A 22053-nucleotide genomic window follows, 5' to 3' on the forward strand; every position below is an offset into this window, starting at 1 on the left:
GTGATGTTATGACTCTACAAAGACATAGTGAACACTAGCCCATGCTATGAAAGCACATAAAATACTCAAATCTACAGCATGTTACTCATGGTCACACCAGCAATTAGCAGCCCCATGATAAAAAGGAAAAAAAAAAAAAGAAAGAAAACTCAAAAAAACTCCATTTGATTCCCTCACCACTGGCATAACTGGACTCTTTCAACACTCCTTGCCTACTTTCTGCAAAATAAAACAGCACTGAGAAATTCACTTTCTCACACTCTATCCACTCCTCCTTTCTTTTCAAGAAAAGATTGTATATTATATTGCCCATAGACATATATTTTTGTCCATTTTGTATATTTTGCCCATGCACATATTCACATCATAAAATCAAAAGCACTGGAGGCTGTGGCTTCTAGATATTTTCCCCTCTGTACCTTGTTGGATCAACTTTAGTGCAAACTACTGTTATATTTATATAAGAATGTATATAGAGGGTGGCACGAACTATGTGCTTTTCATCTCTTCTAAAGATTATTTGAATGATTTCTACCTGAAGTAGCTTTCCATAGAAGTTTATGTTTTATTGCTGTTTGCCCCTCATGCCATCCACATTTGTTTGCTGTCATGGACTGTCTACCTTTCTAAAGTTTTATTTCTTGTTTCTTTGCCTTCAATCATTCTTTTGTATCCATAAAGTTTGGGAAATGCTCTGCTGCAACTTGCTTCTCATCAGCCTACAATCCCCCAGTATCTCCAGACAACTGTGCTTCTGAAAGACAGCCCATAAGCGTGTTCTCTACCCTAACTGTAAGAAAGATGATGTAACACAAGAATATCATGGATAGACAATCAAAATCCTCTTTATTCTGATAGTTACATATAGTCTGTATTCCTGTAGTCCTAAGGGCATAAGCAAGAGCAACGCCCACAAGAGATTGCATTGAGCTGACCTGGCAAGAGGACAGGCTTTGTGAACCAGTAAAGCACAGCACCCTCTACAAACACACTGTCCTGGTGATATTTTCAGAAAATATGAGGTGTTGTTTTGGTGGTGGTGGTAGAGGGTGTGTCTGCAAAATCTCAATCTGCTTGACAAACTCCCTGAGGTAAATTACTTACTTTCTTTCATTACTGGTAACCTAAGTGAACACAACAAAGACCAAGGAACAATAAAATAGCCTGGAAAAAAAGACATTCCAATCATACTCACCAAAAACTGTAGTCTGACTCAGTCTTTGAGACAAAGGCTGAAAGCTCTGACTATTCTCCACAATGTTTAAAATTGCTTCTTCATTAATAAGTGCTTCCTCTTCTTTATCAGTATGCATCCTATTGCATTCTTTAAAAGAGAATCAAAAAGCAAAAGGATAAAACTTCAAAGAGTCACGGACATCAAAATATTATGCAAGCAAGCCACTTTAAAATGGATTTTACTATTCAATTATGTTTCCATTATTTGCTATGGCAATTAAAAATGCTTACTCTAACAATAATGAAAATAAAAGCCAAAATACTCTTACTTTTTTCATAACTGACAATTAGATCTTCTTTGGCTTACTTCTGGTAATAATACAAACACCTAAAGCATGACATAGATTTATGCCTAAATTATGCTATTAAAAATACTCACCTTTGTTCATCTTTTTATCTTTATGCACTTCTACCATATTAGCTGGCGTACACTGAAAGGCTTCAGGAGAAAGTACCTCAGAATGTAGTGTTAGCTCAGCAGAGAACTCCTCTGATCCATTACTGTAGTCCACTGATCCTGACAACGTTCTAGTTAATTGAAAACCAATTTTTAAATGCATATTTAACGTTTGCACAGAATACTACACTTTAGGGCAAACGGCTAAACACTTACACAGAGAAATCATTTTGCTTGAGGATTTCTTTAAGTCTCTTCTGGAAAAATTTTTCACTCTCTGTTGCTGGCATAGATCCACGGTCTTTAAATTTTAAAAAAAAACATTTGCTATTCAGTTTTACTTTGAACTCTTAACACAAAGAGCAGTTAAAATTACTAATTCTAATAAGAAATGTGTTTGTCCACTAATTTCAAGCGCCAAATTTGAGGGCTGACTTTTCAAGTGTATTTAAACACTTCACATGCCCCCACTGATCTTGTTTGCAACTGTGAGTATCAATGGCATTTACAAATCAAGTTGCAATTACACCAAGGCGAGCATCCAGGAAAAGAACCATTAGTGAACAATTTTGAAAAGTTGGGTTTATGCAGCCTATATAAAATTACAGAGACATGCAGGAAAACCAAAGAAAGCAGTCTGCCTTAGCCGGGAATCCACCTCTTTCCTTCTTGCAATCCTCTAGCTTACTTGCCAAATATCATCCATATTTTAAAAGAAACATTGACTAGGTTCTACGGGGAATAGCTCTATTCATTAGGCAATTAATTTGCAGAGCACGGTCTTCCTTGTGTAGTGAATTTTACATAAAAATACAGGGATTTATCCATCCTTTTAGAATTTTCATCTAACATCACCTTAGCTATAATTCACAGAAATTACAAGGAACTGCCCTTGTGCATAACCAACCCTGGAAGGCTTCAGGATAAAATAATTTTTTCCAGTACTTAAAACATTTAAATGTCTTCCACCATAAAGCATGCAATCTTAATTCTCATTATCATGCATTCTGCCTAGAACACTTCGTAGCTTGCTGAATTGAAGTGGTTTTAGGCAAGGTTATGGATCTGGCTTTTACAACTGGAATACACATAACTGGGCAATCAATAAGCTTGGAACTGAAGAAACAGTACATCTAAAAAGCCCTCAAACTTGATACACCAATTTAAATTCAGCCTCCTGCTGGCTTCTCATTCACAGTTTTTGATACAAGAGTTGCATAATTTCATTTTTTTTTTTACCTTGTGACTCAGGTGGCTTAATCTGAGAAGATTCACATTTCTGTCTCCGTCTCTGCTTTTCATCTTCCCATATAGCTTGCAAACCAGGGTTCCTGCCAATCTGGGCTGAAATATGCAATAATACATGAAGGGAAGACTGTCAATGCAACAAAAAGCTTTCTTCCCACCAAAGTAGATCCTGACACTCCTCTTCATGTTTTGTCATGCTAACCTGTTATTTTTTTAACTGCAATTCTTAACAGTGAATCGCAAAGTAAGACAAGTAAAAGTTAAGGTGTAACTGGGTTGGTTTGTTTTCTGCATCTCTGGCTTTTACTGTTTCTCCTCATCATGTATGTGCATATACACACATACTCGATGCTGACATTTCACTTATTCTCCTTACAGGTCTGAATCTTTCTATTACGCATTAACAAAAATGTCTTTCTATTCTTATAGCCTGTTTTCTTCCAGAGTTCGTTCAGTGTATTTGGTTTTTTTTTAGTTTTATGAATTTGTACATCAACAATTCACTAACACTGAAATCTGAAGCGTGGCTTAACTAAGCTGAGCCTTAAAAATAGATGATACTATAGTTCCCATCCTAAAACATTTCCCATGTAAAGTTTTAACACTTCACCTTCAATATCCAGTTGATTTAAAATGTCAGCAGCTACTGCATCCACCTCCAATTCACAGGTACTTTGTGGCTCAACACCTTTCAACATTAAAGAGCTGTGACAACATAAATACCACAGGTTAATTTTTGTTAATATGTTCATTGTGAAACATTCATTTATTGCTGTTTTCTAACTGGACTAACATCTAAAATATTGCATGGGGAATGAAGGTGAGTACCTGAACACACAATTACCAGTTCTCATACTAACCTGCAAATCCTCAAATTAATGGTCATATCCAGATCTAATTAGATGAGGAATTTGTATCTTCAATTAAAGAAATAATTTTTTCTTTTGTGGGGACAAGAGAAATGAGTGGTAAACAACTCTAAACACTACAGCAATTATAATAATGATCTCCTCAAGTACAAGTGGAAACGTTTTACAGAACTTTCAGCCAATAAGACCATCTGTGTCTGCATGGTCTCGTGCCCAGAAAACACAGTGGCAAGAATTTTTCTCTCATTTACAGTTCAGAGCAATACAAAATAGTTTAACATTTCCAACTAAGGGAACTGAATCAAAAAACGTTTTAACTTTCATATTTTTTAAATGTTTTCAGGGTGTTTAGGAGTGGCCTGGTGATAAACAGGGTATTAGCAGAATTAAGGACAACCACCTTGGTAAAGACTTAAAATCACAGAAATGGACTCAAGCTTGTTGTATATGATACTATCGGTTTCCTGCTGTGCCTTTTCATATCTGCTAAGGCCAGTGGCTTTCCACCTACTGCTGCCAGTGAACTCATTTTAAGGAGTTCACGGAGGAACTCAAGAAAGAGAAACCTTCTCCCAGGTTTATGTGGAAGTCTGTGTACCCTATTCAAAACTTTTCAGGAAACAGAAAATCCCCTCAAAGCTCCCCATGGTTAAAATATGCTGTTGCTTGTGATTCCTCATTTAGGTTAATTAATAGATGACTTGCAACGCCTATTTGTATTCTGACATTCCCTGATACGCGCAGAGCCTCAAAATCTCAGCAAGGAATATAAGATACAATTCATGAATATTTTCAATGCTCTCTATAAGCTTTGAATTCAAGTCCCTATAGAGCAAGAAGGTAGCAGAAGATGTAATTAAAAGCTGGATATCCCAAACTTTCTCTGAAAGTATTTAACCATCTAGCAATATGATATCTGAAATAAATGTAAAATTAAAATGCTTGGCTTACTTTATAACAGCAAGAACCTTCTCAGGAAACCGAGAACTCAACCACAAAAATATACTGAATTCCTAAAAGGCTTCAGAGCACTATATTTATTATTAAGAGATAAGATGGCACACTAAGAAAAACACAGAACTGACCCTTTAATCACAATCCTAATCTGTAACACTCTAGAAAAAAGAAATTACTTCAAAACTTCTTTTGCAGAAGTCCGTGGTACAGAACATCAGCAAGCTACAGATTATTTGAAGTTAGGATTGAAGCTAGTTCAGACACATGCTCTTCCTTAAGAGAGCTATCCATGGGAAAAGCACGTAGATATGCCCAGTAGAGAGCTAATTAAAACTGCTAGGATGCTTCCTGTGAGAAAGCTCTAAAACATTTTTCCTGACTTTGAAGCAGCAGAAGACCAAGACATTCTCTCAAATGCACTTCAGATATTAAACAGGTTTAAATAACCGAAATCCAAACAGAAGGTAAAGGGCTGCTTTCATGGCAGCTTCAACAGTCTACCACTTCATCCTGACACCAGAACTCCTGACATACTCAGCCCATGCAGAGCCCACACTAAGTGAAGTATAGAACAAAGGAGTACTTCTAAACAGGTGCAACATTTCTCCTGTCTCACTTCCTCCTGGCCCTCAGCTTTCCTTGTTTCCCCCAGAAGAACACCCCTTACCTCCACAAAGTGAGGTCATACTACCTGGTATTTCTGAAGTGTATCTATGCACCACATGACTTAGCTTAAGATACCAAACCTATTCATTTGTGATAACAAAAGCAAGAATTCTGTCTTAGGTCCACAATAGTGTATCAACACCACAAGGATTAAGAAAGGCACAGGAAAACAGATACATTGGTTTGTAAGACTGCTAGGTGACAGTATAATAGAGAAAACAAATTGTTAGGCTGTAACTACTTTAAGCCTCTACCTCTTTCTCTACCTATGAAGAAATAACATCAGTCAACTGAAATACCAACTGCATTTTGCATAAAGCAAAAGTAGATTCCTGCACTGTTAGAGAGAATACTGAGATCTTATAAGGAAATCAGAAAATTCTTAACAATAAGAGCGTGCAGTTGTGAAAAAGTACACCTTTACCCCCCTTTTTTAAAAAAACTTACAGCTTGTTAATACCTTAACTGCTCAGGCTAAAAACTGGACAAGACAGAAATGAACAGTCAGAAATGTAAGGAAAAATGAAACAACTCCTAGAATATCTACTTACTGTCACTTGTAAGGGAAAAGGCAGAGAACTGAAAGTTATTTGGTCATTGACCCTTTCTATGGATCACAGTAATCCAAAGTTCAATTTCTATTACTAGTTCAATTGCTCAAGTAATGCATAACTTGACTTCTGCGGTAATATTACTTTACATAATAGGTGACCCTGCCCATGGCAGTGGAGTTGGAACTGGATGATCTTTAAGGCCCTTTCCAAATCAAACTATTTTATGATTCTATGTGAGACTGACAGGCTTTATTGTGATAACCTCAACCTCTCTACAGTAGATTCAGCTTTTAAGAATCATCTTTGCTCTCCTCCTGTACCACATTATACCAGCGGAACTTTTACTGGAGAGTAAAAATCCGTGTTATACATAACAGGAAATTGAGAAACAAACCAGAAATCACAGCACTCAGATTTTAAACATGGTGAAGGATAAGAAATAGCCATCTTGAAATCAATTTTAGAAATCGCCTGCGCATAACATTTTGAAAGCATCTAGTTTAAGAGCAGAGAAAACAAAGCTTCCAGAATAATTTTTTGGAAGCTACGCTTTTAAAATTTGTGACGTTACATTTTATGGTTCCATTAATACAGTGTTTTCTTCACTCTTTATGTAAGTGTGTGTTTCACTCAGTTACAGCAGGAGAAGACAAAGTAGGATATTTCTTCATTCTAAACATCCACAAGCAGTCTGGCAAAAGTTGTGAAGCACTTATGTAGAATTCATTGACAACCGTAAGATGCCATGCGTTAATATATGATTACCAATCCCTCCAGTCAGCAGCGTTGCAGAGTTATTCTGAGAATTAAGAGAGCGGATCATAAAACCCCAAAACCAAAGCAGCTCAGCCTTTTAGCAGTAGACTGCACATACCTTTATGCAGCACTTCAAGAAAAAGCTACTGCCATCACTTCCCTCTTGCCTTCCCAGTGACGCCATCAGCTAAGAAACAAGTCCATAACATGATAAAAATGCATCCTTATCCTGACATATAGTTTGAGTTCTTGTATTCATCAAAGCTTTCAAACAGAGCCTGTCTTCATGGGATGCAACAGTAACCACAGGCAAGCTGAAACTTGCATCTTGATTGCATAATAAGAGAGAACGGCACTGGGAAACAAGGATGGGGGAGATGGCCGCAAAAACGCTGTCTGCTCCCTTCATGAAATCAGTGTTCCTGGGAGCACGTGAAAAGGGACTACAATACACAACAGTCATCCATATCAAAAGAGTTTGATTTTAACATTTTCCTTTGCTAAATGACACGTGTAAATGACCAGAAATCTGGTCAAGATCATCTTTGGCTTGTTTGGTTCCTACAACAGCAAAGCTCTGAGCTTTCTACTTTCACTGCTTTCCTCAAAAGAGAGAAAATTATTTAAAAGTTTAAGACAAAATGTATTTTTAGTGTTACTGACCTATTCCTGAAGAATATGTTTGATTATTAAAACCATTAACTGAAACATTTGTCTTTCCTCTGACAAAAAGACAGATTTCCACTTTTTCCTTTAGCTAGTTAGGATATTTTGACAAACAAACTCTGTATCTTGTTTTTCCACACCCCCAGCAAGAGCGTGACCACTGACTGAGAACTGATCAATACCACAGACATAACTGGCCAAGAGCTTTCCAGACTAGATTTCTTTTACAGGAGATTCTAATATGGATTTATCCTATAAAAATAACAGTAAATTCAACAATGCTGAATTCAAAACAAACTGGTAGTTGTCACTGTAACTTATGTCTTTTTCCATAATAATATTAATTTGAAGCACATTCTTTGTCTGAACTTGCCAGATTTGGGCAATTAGAAGCAGAAAAGCTCGTTTTGCCCAAGCTCTAAATTAAGTGGATATAAGGAGTCTTTCTGTCAAAAACTATAGTAGTCCAATTAATATAGCATGTTATTCAAATTAAAAACACTGAGCTTACAAGCCCTTTCTTGAAACAATTTTAGGATTTATCATCATAATTCTCATTAAGGCCTTAAAGATTTGGGCAGCACTAGCAGTCAAAACCGCATGCTCCAAAGAGTGATATGGAGGCTACGAAAGACAATTGACATATACAGTAAATTTTAAGACTTGAAAAATGCCTTCTCAATACAATGGGGTCATTTACTTGACATTTAACATCCTGAGTCGCTTGCACTGGCAGCACTGAGGACAGTAGCACCACAAGCTTCTGCAACACCCAGGTTAAGACACAAAGGGCAAGAAACCATTTGTCATCAATTTGGGAAAAACCTCAAAGGACATATGAAAGTAGAAGAGCTTTAACTGGCCTTTCCAACATTTTAATTTACTCTGATGAATACAAACATGTCAAGAGGAGAGGGAGGACTACAAGTCATCCTGAAACACAGTTATTTAGTTATATGCTTCTTTGAGAACTATGTGATGTGAATACTGTCAATAGCTTGGTCAGCTGTTAGGCTTGCTGGTTTTGCTCACCTAAAAAAAACATGCACAACACATCAGGAAAAAAACATGAAGCAATTGCTATTTCCCTTCTCTCTGAGATCAAGTCACATTTCCTAAGCAGCAACACTGCTGCAATTAGCAGGTGAGAAGACAGCATGAAGAAGTCAGAACATGCCCAGTCTCCCAGCTGTAGCTGAAAATACAAACTACTTAAGGTCATTAGCAGTTATTATGCCTTGGAAGATACTCACAAATGCTCTATTTGACACAACGAACTCGCCAACTGCCATGCATCAGTTTTGCGAAGAAAATAACAATTTTGCCTAATATCAGAACCACAATTTGAGAATATCTGTATTAGAATAATGTTGGAAAAGACCTAGCAAGTCCCAGCCAAAGCTTTCCATAGCATCTAGGTTTTATTTTGTAAAAAAGAGACTGTAAACAACATTATTCATAAGGCGCAACTTGTAGCGCAGATATCTGAAAGGCAGGGTTAAGTGAGGTAGCATAGGAATAGAAGCAACCCAGCTAAGAGAGTAAACTTTTGTTCTCTTGCAAGAAAAATCAGGGTTGCACAACACGGAGCTGCTATAACTAGGCCACTTGGGATTTGCAGTTATTTAAAATTACCTTCTATACCTGCACGCTATGCTGAAAAACTGCAATCCAGATTCATCATACCGTTGTAGAAAAAGCTCCAAATAAATTATTTTGAGAAAATAAAGAATTATTCTTATTTTTGAAGAAAGCAAAGGTTTGTTGGCACTACTCACTGGCATAATAATAATAACATAGGATGAAACCTGTGCTCAAAGAAGGTAGTGATGTATGGTTCTTCAGATACTGAGGCAATAAATTATAGCAACAGGGGACACGATTTAAGAAGTGCCCACTACGTACAGTTAGCTAGATAAAAACCCTCAAAACCCTTGAGGCATGGATAATCCAGGTGAAGTATCTTAATTCACAAACATTAATGACAGCTTAGGAAAATAAGTTCTGTAATGGCCACATCTCAGGTATTTATGATGTTAAACTGAAGACAGATTAAAATTAACCTCACAGAGAATGTGAAAGGTGTCACTCAGTGACACTACTAGGAGCTCTTAACTTTAACATAGTTTTCCATACTCTGTTCATGGAAGAAAAGATGTCTTTATTTGCAGGATGTTCTACTGACTTGAATAATGCACAAAATTTACTAAGAATCAAAAAGCTAAATAAGACATGCAAGAAAAGCAGTTATGACAGCCACAAACCCAGTAGAGATCTTTAACATTACAAAAAGCTATTGCACAGTCTAGGAGTTGTCAGATCTCTCCTTTCCCATATCAACTGCTGTTCAATAGCAAAGCTACAATTAAAAAAGTCAATGTTTCCCAAAAGCATTCTACCAACCATTCTGCTTTAACGCATCATGGCCGTGTGGTAGACTTGATGGGCCAGATTACTTTAAACCCGATGCTCACCAGAAAGTGTTCTCACTGGAACTCATGGAAGTGTTTCATCATTTATTTTCATATACCTAAGGGATAATATAAACATGCCTCATGTGAAGAACTCTTCTTGTCAAAACTGTTGGATAGCACCGCCAGGCTCAGGTGGCTACTGCTTATTTTAAGGTATGCTTTGTCGGTTCCAGTCTGGTAACACTGGCAAGTTTCACACCTATATGCCTTGCAACATCATGGACTCCTGGACACTAGTAGCTTCAGTAATGTGTCTGCTTCATATCACTCCAGAAATAGATTAAAAGAACTGTCCCCTAGCTTAATAGAGTATGCTAATCATAGCGGCAAGTTAGTAATTCAGAGATTTGCCAGGAGCAAGACAGGACATGGCTGTCGTAATTGCTTTTCTTGCTTGTCTTACTTAGCTTTTTGATTCTTAATAAATTTTTGATTCTTAATAGATTCTTAATATAATACTATTCTGAAGAAGTAGCAGAGTAGCAACATGCTACCAAATACTGAAGAGTGAGTTCAGTCACTGAGAAACTTTGACATAGTGCTCAAACGTTTGCTGAAATAACGAACCACTACTGGCATTTACTCACGTAAAATGCTGCTGATGTTAACACACGCAACTTCTGAATAACATTTTGCACCTTACCTACCAGCATCAGCTTTCAACCACTTGATATACTGTACTCCAAAGACAAGAAATGCCAAATCACTGGCACTACTTGGTTCTACCAGAGACCTCATCAGCGGCCACTCACAGCAAGAACTGGACACTAGCAAGCCCTGTGGCACATTGAGCCTAGCTATGCAGAGAAGAATGCCAGGAAGTACTCAAAGACTGAGAAGACTACTAGATGATAGAGTATTTACAGAACCTGTCAAATGTTAGAAAGTAGCTTAAAATGAACTTGCTATAGATAGACTATACAAACTGAGGTAACACCAGATACTGTCCGTTTCCCCACCCTAGCATCCCAAACCCCAACACCATAGAAATATTCCTTTTCTTAGGGAAATAAAGCCACTACAAATCACAAGCTCTAAATTAGGACGTGTCTATAAACTTTTTTTCTAGAAGATCCATAGGAGATAGACAAGAAAACTCTAAGGTGAGATTCTTCTGTAGCAACTACTTCAAGTGGACAGATCAGAATACTATTGGCACACTATTGACAAATTGGCACACTATTCCTGTTAGTTAAGGGTGATTACAAAAGCAGAATCTGTGAACTGATATGTAAGCACTCTCTATAACCTTCTTTAGCTTTTCAATCAGAAGTCATTAGCTAGAAATGTATCTTCCAAAAACCAGAAAACTGACCTTGCTACATAGTATTCCTACTGTTATCTCCAGTTAGATTTTTATAATCCTATATGAGAAAGCTCCAGATGACTGGAACTATACAAAGAAACGAACAACTGCCTATGTCAAAGTAGTAATTTTTCTTTTTTTAAAGAAATAAAACGTATAAGGGTCCTTTAAATGAGACACATGAGCCCTGTAGTATACACAAGTACATGTATATAAAAACCAGCATACACTAAAAAAATTTGGCATGCTGACCTTGGTATTTCATCTTCTTCCCATTCAATGAAAGACGCACCATTTGAATTTTCTGGCAAGTGAGTTCTATGACGTTTACTTAAAACTGATGTATCACCTAGAAAGGAAAACAGTATGCGAAATGAGTGTATTTATGTGGCAATATTTTTTACACATATAATTATATAATATTGCATTTATTATTTAATATTACCAGTCCAAATGCTCCTAAAGAATAAATAGCACTTCATGATATCATCTTCAAAAAGTAACTATGCAATCATTTAAATAAATTTACTTTCTTTCTAACACGCATATACATATATCCTCAACACACCATCATTACTAGAATTATGTTTGCTGTGTTCTAGTCATAGTTTAACCTAAACTCAATCTTTTCCTAGTTGTGTGAGTTTCAAAGTAAATCACGCAGTCTGATGTAAACTTCAGGATTACAAAGTGCCTTGGTCATTGGTCAGATCCCAATGGAAATTAGAAGCGAAAGAAAACAATAAATTTTACTTCACACTTTTCCGCTTTCTTATCTGTGAGCTAAGAGACTACACAATATATTCCAGACGCAGCGGCAGTAGCAGTAAGTGGAAACCTGCAATGAAGGCAGATGTTGTCTGACCTACAAATAAAGAAAACACTATGTAACTTCCCTTGGAGATCTCAGTGTAAGGAAGTGTGCTCCAAAGTCATGCCGGAGAGGTCACCTCTGAAGACAGACTACCTTCATTGTGGCTTCCTCCTGAACCTTCACTCTTCAGAGGAAGAAAAGACAGTATACACGGATGTGGCATGAAAAACAAAAACGCCCAGGAATGAAGTTGTGGGGGAGGCAGAATGGCAGAAGACCTTGACAATTACTCAGTCTCCCACTTCTATGTGAAAGATCAGGTTGAACCTTGAACTTTCCCAGCTACACTGGTGTAATACACTAGCAGGTTTTTTTGTATTAAGTTTACCTTTCACCAAGAGCAAATGCTTTTGCATTTGTTAAAGATATACTAACTGAACAACTCGATTGTTGGAGACCTCTATTAAATAAATATTTATTAGAGCACATTTTTATTCTACAATTTTAAAGCAGATTTCATACTAGAGTCTTGTCAATGTGAATTCCATCAGCTGGAACAGCAGGGCAGGGATATATTGCGTAGCAAAACCCCTTGAATAATACAGTTACTACAGAAGCAACTGGGAAACACCATGCCAAAAGTGCCTTAGAAGCTGCAAAGAGAAGCAAGGGAAATCCAGCAGATTATGCAATTATGTTCCAGACCAACACTACCGCACCCAGACTAGGTCCTGTAAATCCTGTCCCTACATCAGACTCCTAAGTGCACTGACACGGCAGACAGACACTGACCTCACACTGGAAACATGGCACTCAAGTGTGGCGAGAAGACATGCTTGTGTTTATGCAGGAGCTAGCTCACGTTCAGCCACACTTACACCAAGATGGTCTACGCACTGTGATGCCCAAGCAGGTGATTCCAAAAAGACTACACAAAATATCTGATTCCATTTACACAGACCCAGCTCAAACCTAGCAGAGCTTCCTGTCCTGTTCAGAAGTGATGGCCTGCCCCCAGGCAGAGCTGGTTCAGGAAGGAAAACAGCCATGTTATTTCTGTGTGGCACATCAGCACATTCTCCATATTAGAATGCAAGATGACTGTGCCTGGAAACATCTCTTGTTACTTTTCATCTGCAACCTGACTGCTCCAAGTTGATGAAATGGGACAGATTAATTGTATATTTTAAAGGAAAATGCATCGCAGCAGCTTTTCAAGATTATAGGTCAACTGGTAAAATATATACTATTATTTTTAAAAATCATATGCATTTCAAATACCATAGAGCAGTTTCAGTGCATTACATCCTTTCTCATTCCCCATGAGTCCTATTTTCAAACACTTATAAAAATTAAGGCTCAAATTCCCATATCATTTTGTTTCTTCAAGTAAAGTTACTCATAAGGATAGAGATTTAAGTACACTAAATATTCTCCTTTTCTTGACATCAAGATCTTTAAAGACAGCAGCAATGACACATCAAGGTCTTTCAGAGTTACATCACAGAACAAGATCCAACTACGGAAAATAAAAGTTTACTGATAGTTTTAGTGGCATGTGGCACATGAATGAATTTGCAGCCTTCTTCCCCACTAACCATAAAGAGAAGATCATGAAAAAAATCTCCTGCGTCTTTTTGATGCAGGCTGATGAAGGCAGAATATTCCTTCTATCCTTCTACTACAAATTTGCCTGCTGACCGATCTCAGCTTCCTAAACAGTCTGCTTCTCTCAATGAGAAAAATACCACTGCAAACAGGCATCTGAGGCTGCTTGCTTACATTTAGGAACAGATCTATTATTGAATTTTCTGTTCCTTGTCAAGACAGATTTTTATATCATCATCTGCAAGAGAAAAGCGTTGGCTGCATATCTTTGGGCAAAAGCTTTTACTGCTGTCTAAGAAACAACATTCAGCCTGCCCTGCACGGCACAAACTACACTTCAGTAAAATGAATGCACTCCTCAAGACACAGAAGCTGTGGAACAGGCAGGTGCGTGTCTCAGTTGTAAGCAGAGGTTGTGCCTTCTGCACCACTCCAACAGGTCTGAGCTTAGAACGGATGGCACTTCTCAGGGCTGCTGTGCCAAGGCTGGCCTCTTGACAGCACTGCCTCTATAAGGTTGTGCCAAGGAGAAACCATCTGTAATTCAGCTGCTGTGCAAGGAGTAGTAGGCAGTGATCCTTGGGCCTTAAGACTGCAGCAGAATGAAGCAGGCTACTTAAACAGTGCGATGTGGAGCCACTCAAAGTAGTGTGACTATTGCTAGCAGCACTGCTCAAGGTAGGACAAGGTAGTCTATAATTTTCTTGCTTTTTTCCTATTGTATTCCCCCTGATCAGAACAGTTCCAAGACCACTGGTCCCAGCCCACACTCCTCTTTCAACCTCTTCTTCCCATCCAAGACCTAGGGGTCCCATCCTTAAGTTAATGCTGAAGGAGAATATAAGTAGTTTGTGTTTTTTATCTATCATCTGAAAGCAAGAGGGAAAAGAACTACAGAAAAGAGAGTGGGAGCAACTATTCAATACAAACATATTGCATGTCTCTAGAAGTCTGCTATGGATATCTGAAGACCTGACTGTATTTCCTCAGGACTGAAGATCCTGAAGATGCTCTGTGCAGGGCTGATGTTTTGTCTTCCTAAAGTTTTAACACCAGCAAAAAGTGTGGCCTGTTGTCGTGTATTTCTTTAGATGAGAAACAGTTATAAAACCCTACGTACTAATTTATTGCTGTCTAAATATATATGAATAAAAATAATGGGACAAAATTAAAGTTAGCATGCCCTATACTTGTTTTTACAGAAAGTTATTCAACCATTCTTTTCAACTCCTGCTTTAGCTGCAGGAACAATTACAATTTCTGTAAACACCACATTTTTCCAAGTGCTAAGTACCAAAGACATTACGATTTCCCTCTTCACAAACTTTGTGAAGACACTACCACAGCAAAAAAAAACACCCCATCATTGACATAGGGATGAAAAACAAACATTAAAGAACTAAAGCAGCAGTATAGCATGCTATCTTTCATGTAAATTCTTCAACTAAATATCGACTATTTTTAATCTTTTACCTTGAAAAGAGGTGTGGTCACCTTGGGAAAATGGTCACAGTCCACTGCTAACAGCACATGTGTTTCTTGATATACAGCACCTCGTTTCAGGAAGCAGACTCTTCCCCAGTCCCAATACACAGGGACTACACAGCTACACATAGACTTTGTTTTGACACAGAAAGCAGACTACAGGGGAAGAACACAATACCCACTCCGCCACATAAACCACGGCGAAGGTCTGACAGGTAGCAACATTTTGTTCAAAACGGTAGTTTTTAGCCTTCAAGACAATTATTCGGTCTTAAGAAATAAACACCTTACTTTTTCTCCTTGCCTTTCTGAATTTGACAGCAGCCAGGTTTATTAAATTCATTCCATATAAGTTGTAGTCTATAAAGAGTTGAAGGAGGTAGGGAATATGGGCTTCGTGAGGCTGATAAGATTTATTCATTATGGCTCCACCTTGCAGAAGCTCACATACTCTAAAGACAAATCAGGACACAAACCAAAAATTATTCCAATGCAACAATATTGGTATTTTATTGAAATATAAAATATTTGCAACTTACACTTTAAGATTTTTAAAGCAGCAGTGAATCCTCCACCACAAAAGAAAAAAAAAATACTATTCCATGTACTATTCCTGCAGCTGATCCAATCCCACTGTAGTACAGGGAAATCTCTCCACAGAATAAACTGTGGCAGCTGTATGCCCACACACCAATAACAACTTTGAAAGCCTCTCTAGTTCTCCTTGATACAAACAGAAAGATGTCCTGAATGATTTTAAAATTACATACTGTATACACAGAGGCAGTATTTTAACAACTCCACAGAAGCATAAAAAATTTGCTCTTTTAAACACCTACACTTAAAAAATAACCGCAGGTATTTGAATAATTATAAATTGGTGCAATAAGTAACAGGATACATGTATAAATCAAAGAGAAGCACAAAGCATTTCTAAGCACATGAAACTGGGTTAAAAAAATAAAGTTTTAACAGAATAATTAAAGGAATTATTTTAATTGTCAGTCCTTATTTGGATAGGATTAATTCAAACATCAGAAGCTCCAAAGTTCAAAACAACTGTCACATCATTCATGCATCCAGACTACATTAAGACAGAAATATAACATCATGCAAGATTTTACCAGCCTAGGAAAAAAGCCAGACAATCCTATCTTAAGATCATGTATTAGAACTCAGAAAATATCCCAAACAGGTACAATAGGTAATACTATAAACACAAGGGATTTCTCAGAAAAATAACTCCTCCTCAACTTACTGCAACTACTATAACAGTAAAATTGAGATCAACTGTGCTTTCATTTAACAGAACACTGTCAAGAAGAAGTAGAGAGCTAGTCTAATAAAAAAATCCAAAACTATCCAGTTTTCAGAAGCATATTTTAAATTTAATAATGGGTGCTGGAATTGAAAAACATAAAAACTACCCAAAAAGACTTCATAACTTATGAAAAAGAGCTACATTTTTTTCCTGTTTTCCTTAAGAGTTACCGGAAAAATAACCTGATGGAAGTTTGTTCAAATGTGTAAGAATCACAGTTAATACAAAACAAATAAAGGCAAATATATTTTGATCTTCCTTTTATAACACGCTACCACTTTTAAAAAGATCATGAGTATGCTAAAAATTAGCAATTTTCTTGTGTATCTTGAAAAATTTGGACAACAATTTTGTTGCTTTTACTTTTTAAAGATGTAAGTGAATCTTGCTTCAAAATCGACCTCTTATAGAATCATAGAATCGTTAAGGTTGAAAAAGATCTTTAATACAAGACATTTAAAGACATTTTTAATACAAGATGTGAGGAAACCAGCCAGTTTTGTATCACCACATCCTTACCTTTTTACCATTGCAGGATTGTAAAGATAGATCTTCATAAACTGTCTCTCCTTCTCATGGTAACCATAAAAAGGCCTGGTAAGCAAGAAGTAAAAGCCATTAGTCAGTCAGTTACGCTGTGGCATTTATTAAAATACACATGGAAAAAAACCAGAAGGTAAGCTGCATATCAATAAGAATTCTCATGTGTCAGGCCAAACTGGAGCACCACATTACTATGAAAAACAAAGGCCTGATCTAAAAAAAAAAAGAAAAATAATTAGAAGGCACTTCCAGGTTTATGTTGTTTTTCATTTCCCCACAAGTATACACACTGATGGCACACCATCATAATAGTACTTTTAATAAATTTGCTGGACTCCTTCAAAAATAGCATTCAGCCTTTCTAATAGAGACTGTAACAAAATCTTTAAGGACATAAACTCTGTATATCAGGTGTAAATGAGTCTATCCTGGCTGTACAATATAAACAACTGAACAACGAGAACAGCTTAGAAAAGTGAATAGCTGCCCCTTTTCAGTGACTACTAATCATCTTGTGCATTAAATGAGGCGTGAATCCTGAAGAAAATAGGATTTGAGAATGCAATTAAAGAACACATATCATAATGAATATGTCGAGACTAAAATGAGGTTGAACAGGCAGCATTAATTCTGGTATTACTTGACTGAATTACTGACTTTTCAGCATCTAGAATTCCAATCTAATCTAACATGCTTGTAAAACAGCATGTTAAGGAAACAGGCCATAATTCAACACATTGGGAGAATGCAAGAAGTCTGCAGTAATCGCAACCAATGTCAACAGAAATTCAGGAAATCATAAATTTAAATGTTACCTCTACAGAAAAAACATAAAATCAAATCTCCTTGCCAAAAATATTATTAAAAGTACAACTGGGATGGTTACCTGGTATGTCTAAAAAAATTAAGTTCAGTAGTAAAAGGGATTTCAGACCTAAATTAAACGCAAACTCATCAGGACTGCTCAACTATAGCAACAATACTGTTGTCCTTTCTATGGTTAAATATGCATGCATTTAGTATCTCCAAAAGATAGACTGTACTTTTCTAAAAAAAATGTTTATGATGTTAAAACTGAGCTAAGTTGAAACAGCAAACTTAAAGCTGTTGAAAAGGAAGAGATCAGTTCTTATATAATGAATCAGAGATAGTATAAACCTAATGACAGGTTACATACATTGGATCATTACAGCTCTATGTGCTCTAGGCGTGTAAATTAAAAGCTACTCTGAAAAAGAAGTCAGCACTTGCATGGCAAGTGATCCACACTCACATTGACAGGGCACTGGGAAGAGCAAGATTTACAACACTTCCAAGGTTAGCAATGAACACCTACTTTACAATGCACTAAGACAGCATTTTCTGTCCCTTCTTACTTACAGAATCATAGCAAGGTTTGGTTTGGAAGAGACCATGAAGGTTGTCTAGTCCAACCCCCCTGAACTGAGCATGGACGTCTTCAACTAGATCATGTTGTTCAGAGCCCCATCCAACCTGACCTTGAACGTTTCCAGGTATGGTGCATCTACCACCTCTCCGGTCCTCTCCTGGACCTCCACTATGTTTAGAAGTTAATGAAACAAAACTATTATTCTTAACCTATAAAGGTTTAGCAATCACCTTTATTACATAAAAAAATTCCTGCTAATGTCACAGGGAACGGACAAGATGATCCCCAAGATGTAAACAACAATACAAGTTCCTCACCACAGAGACACTGTAACATCTACCAGCAGAGTATGGCTCAGGAAAGACAGACAGACAGAAGGCAGCATATTACAATTTCTCTTAGGGGCTTCCCATGTGCCTCTTGTGCAAGCAAACAAAATCCTTCAAAACATGCTTTTCTATGTTTCTTTGAGGCAATAAGCTTCTGACTTTCAGTAATAACTGCTTAGAAGCTCTAAGGTAAGAGATGTGAAAAACAGGCAGGTTCTCCTAATCCATCTGTTGTTTCCTCAATGACCAAGAAAAGACTGTCTTCAGCAGCTTACTTTGCCCAGCTTTCAACTGTTGAGATGAACAACTACACTACAATTCACATAGTTCTCACAAAAAGAACAAAAATAAGAAATTTGAGAGGTTAGCTTCCTTGTTACTGCATAAGCATAACAGAAAGTTCTGATTAAAAATCACAGAATAGTTCGGGTTGGAAGGGACCTTAAAGATCATCTAGTTCCAATACCCCTGCCATGGGCAGGGACACCTCCCATTGGATCAGGCTGCCCAAGGCCTCATGCAACCTGGCCTTGAACAACTCCAGGGATGGGGCAGCCACCGCTTCCCTGGGCAACCTGTGCCAGAGCTTCACCACCCTCATGGTGAAGAAATTCTTCCTTGTCTAGTCTAAATCTGCCCCTCTCCACCTTATACCCATTGACCCTAGCTCTGTCACTACAAGCTTTGTAAACAGTCCCTCCCCAGCTTTCTAGTAGGCCCCTTCAGTTACTGGAATGTTGCTATAAGGACTCCTCAGAGCCTTCTCTTCTCCAGGCTGAGCAAACCCAACTCTCTCAGCCTGTCCTCATATGGGAGGTTCTCCAGCCCTCTGATCATCTTTGTAGCCCTCCTCTGGACCTGCTCCAATAGTTCCATATCCTTCTTATGCTGACGATTCCAGAACTGGACACCAGATAAGGTCTCATAAGAGAGGAATAGAGGGGCAGAATCACCTCCCTCTACTTGCTGGCCATGCTTCTTTTGATGCAGCCCAGGTTGGCCTTCTGGGCTATGAGTGCACATTGCTGGCTCACGTCGAGCTTTTCATCAACCAGCACTGCCAAGTCCTTCTCTGCAGGGCTCCTCTCAATCACATCATCCCCCATCATGTACTGAAATCAGGGATTGCCCCGACTCAGGTGTAGGACCTTGCACTTGGCCTTGCTGAACCTCATGAGGTTCGCACAGGCCCACTTCTCCAGCTTGTCCAGGTCCCTCTGGGTGACATCCCATCCTTCTGGTGTGGCAATCGCCCCACTCAGCTTAGTGTCATTGGCAAACCTGCTGAGCGTGAATGAGAAGATGCTAGTGCAGCCACTTTACTAGCAGCATCTACAAGATACTGCTAAAACTGTCTGGGAACCGAAAGATGATCTTCCTAACTGTAGCAGTTAGGAAGAACATATTTCAAAAGTGCATGAAAAAAATAAGTAAGAGATAGTGCTGTGCAGTACTGAAAATTAGTATTTACATTGTTTGGAAGATGAAAAATTCAGTACATGTATAGATTAACTGTGTTCCTCCAGGACAGCTTCCTGTTATTCACTAGGATCTGATATATTTTTCAGTCCTTGGTTATGTAAGTGAAATAGTGATTAAGACAATCCTTAAAAAATTAACATTCAATAATAGCATGTAGTTCCAGCAGTGACAGAAGACTACACCAAAGAAAACACAACAGTCAGCTTGATAAGTAAGTTAATGTTTCAGAGCCTCCACTTCATGGCCTATGCCGCTGCCGGCTTGACAGTCTGTGATGTGTTTCCTAAAGGGGCTATCTTAGGTGAACAAAGAAAAAGAGACCTAGAGTTAGGCTCCTGCTACATGTGCCTAGTCACAGGGAACCTAGAATAACCCAGACAGGTAGAAAATGCTGTCTGGGAAGTACTGCTGTAATAGCAGACAAAGAAGAAGGAACAGATTTGGAAAAATGATAGATACTAGGATACAAGTTTAGGAAAAAAAATGGCTGTGTCAAGTGTTTAGGGGGAAATCTGCTGATCATATAAAAGGCAAAAAAAGTGACAAGAGTTATTCAGTAGTTGTACAGGCCTGTACAAAAACACAAACAGTAGAAAAGAAAAAGCAAAAGCACTGCAGTCACCCAAGTCCACAGTAAGTGCCTCTAGAGAGTACAACTGCAAATCCATTTCAAAACAAATAACTGAAAATCTTAACAGGCCATACTTACGTTCCAGATACTAATGACACTTTGAAAACATGTTGAACAGTAGAAGATGGATTGCCTAAAGCTACATTAAGTGCTCTGTCAATGCTGAATGCCACTTGACGAAGATAGTATTCTGGATGCTGTCCGAAACCATCATATGGTATGTAGAGGTAAGGGAAGATACCATGTAAGTGGAGACAAGTCTTCTGACCTAAAAAGAAAAGGCAAATGTTTATTTTCCAATGCCTACATATTTCTCTTTATTTAAGCAGTCCTTAAGTTTCATTTTTTCAAAATTACTTTCAAGTTCTGCAGACAGGATAAATTTATGAAACAAGTTCATGTGTAGTTCAAACAAAAGGTGCCAGTTCAGAGCAGTTCTCACATTTGATTCACTGACAAAAGCAATGGGGCTACATGACAAACAGTGGCGAATCCTGCTATTATACAATAGGAATCCTAATAATTTTCTTTGCAGCAATAACACACCTCGCTGAAAATAATTACGCATACTGAATCAGTGTTGGACAGTTAATGACTTCTGAGCCTTTGTGAAAATTTTGCAGTATCAAAATTCTTCCCATTCCTCACTGGCATGAGCACATAACCTCTTAGAAATTAAAAAGAACACCCAGAGCATTCAATATTCTAGTTTTAAGAAATAAGTTGGGATATAGAAAAAAAAACCCAGTCCATTTTCATCTGTTGATCCTTGAGAGGTCTCTTAACTGTGTATGCAAGTCTCTAGCCTTCTAACACCACGCTTACTTCTCATTGTCAGCTTTCTGCCATACCAGCAGAATCAAAAAGCACACCATGAAAACCACTGCGCTAGACCACAGCTTGAGCTTCTGCTTCAGACAAGGCCGTGCAGACCAAGATCTCCCAAATCTGCCAGGTTTTGGGGGGGTTATTCTCAACTGTAATGCACGTTCTCTATTCTTTCCTCACCATAATACAACAGAGCACTGCTGAAACTCATCAGATCCTGCTCACCACCTTTCCATCCCATTCATGGCTTCTCACTGGTCAATGGAAAAGTTTCACAGAGAAATACTACAAGCACGTGTCACTGATTAACCCTCACTGCACTGTAATGACAGGTAAAGTATCTCATCTTCCATTTTGTTTGGATAAAATCTCTGCGCAAAGACAGTGAAACAATATCTAAAGGCAGAGCTTTCATCAACCAGAAGACAAGTATCACTAAGAGGAAGCACAACTTCACTGGTCCATAAGACCACTGAAAAGACTTCCAAAAGTC

General features: G+C 37.9%; 1 protein-coding gene across 1 annotated transcript in view; it reads right to left on the bottom strand.

The window, feature by feature from the left end:
• REV3L (REV3 like, DNA directed polymerase zeta catalytic subunit) overlaps positions 1–22053 on the bottom strand; it is a 123549-nt gene that overhangs the window by 52954 nt on the left and 48542 nt on the right. Inside the window, exons 2-10 of the mRNA XM_069851720.1 lie at positions 20811–21000; positions 16877–16951; positions 15328–15488; positions 11382–11478; positions 3492–3586; positions 2873–2977; positions 1850–1934; positions 1616–1764; positions 1196–1324 (exon numbers count right to left, since the gene is read on the bottom strand). Coding sequence (XP_069707821.1) covers positions 1196–1324; positions 1616–1764; positions 1850–1934; positions 2873–2977; positions 3492–3586; positions 11382–11478; positions 15328–15488; positions 16877–16951; positions 20811–21000 — 1086 coding nt within the window. The remainder of the gene's footprint in view (positions 1–1195; positions 1325–1615; positions 1765–1849; positions 1935–2872; positions 2978–3491; positions 3587–11381; positions 11479–15327; positions 15489–16876; positions 16952–20810; positions 21001–22053) is intronic.

Source organism: Phaenicophaeus curvirostris, chromosome 2 (assembly GCF_032191515.1).
Source record: "Phaenicophaeus curvirostris isolate KB17595 chromosome 2, BPBGC_Pcur_1.0, whole genome shotgun sequence".
In the NCBI taxonomy this organism is placed as follows: domain Eukaryota; kingdom Metazoa; phylum Chordata; class Aves; order Cuculiformes; family Cuculidae; genus Phaenicophaeus; species Phaenicophaeus curvirostris.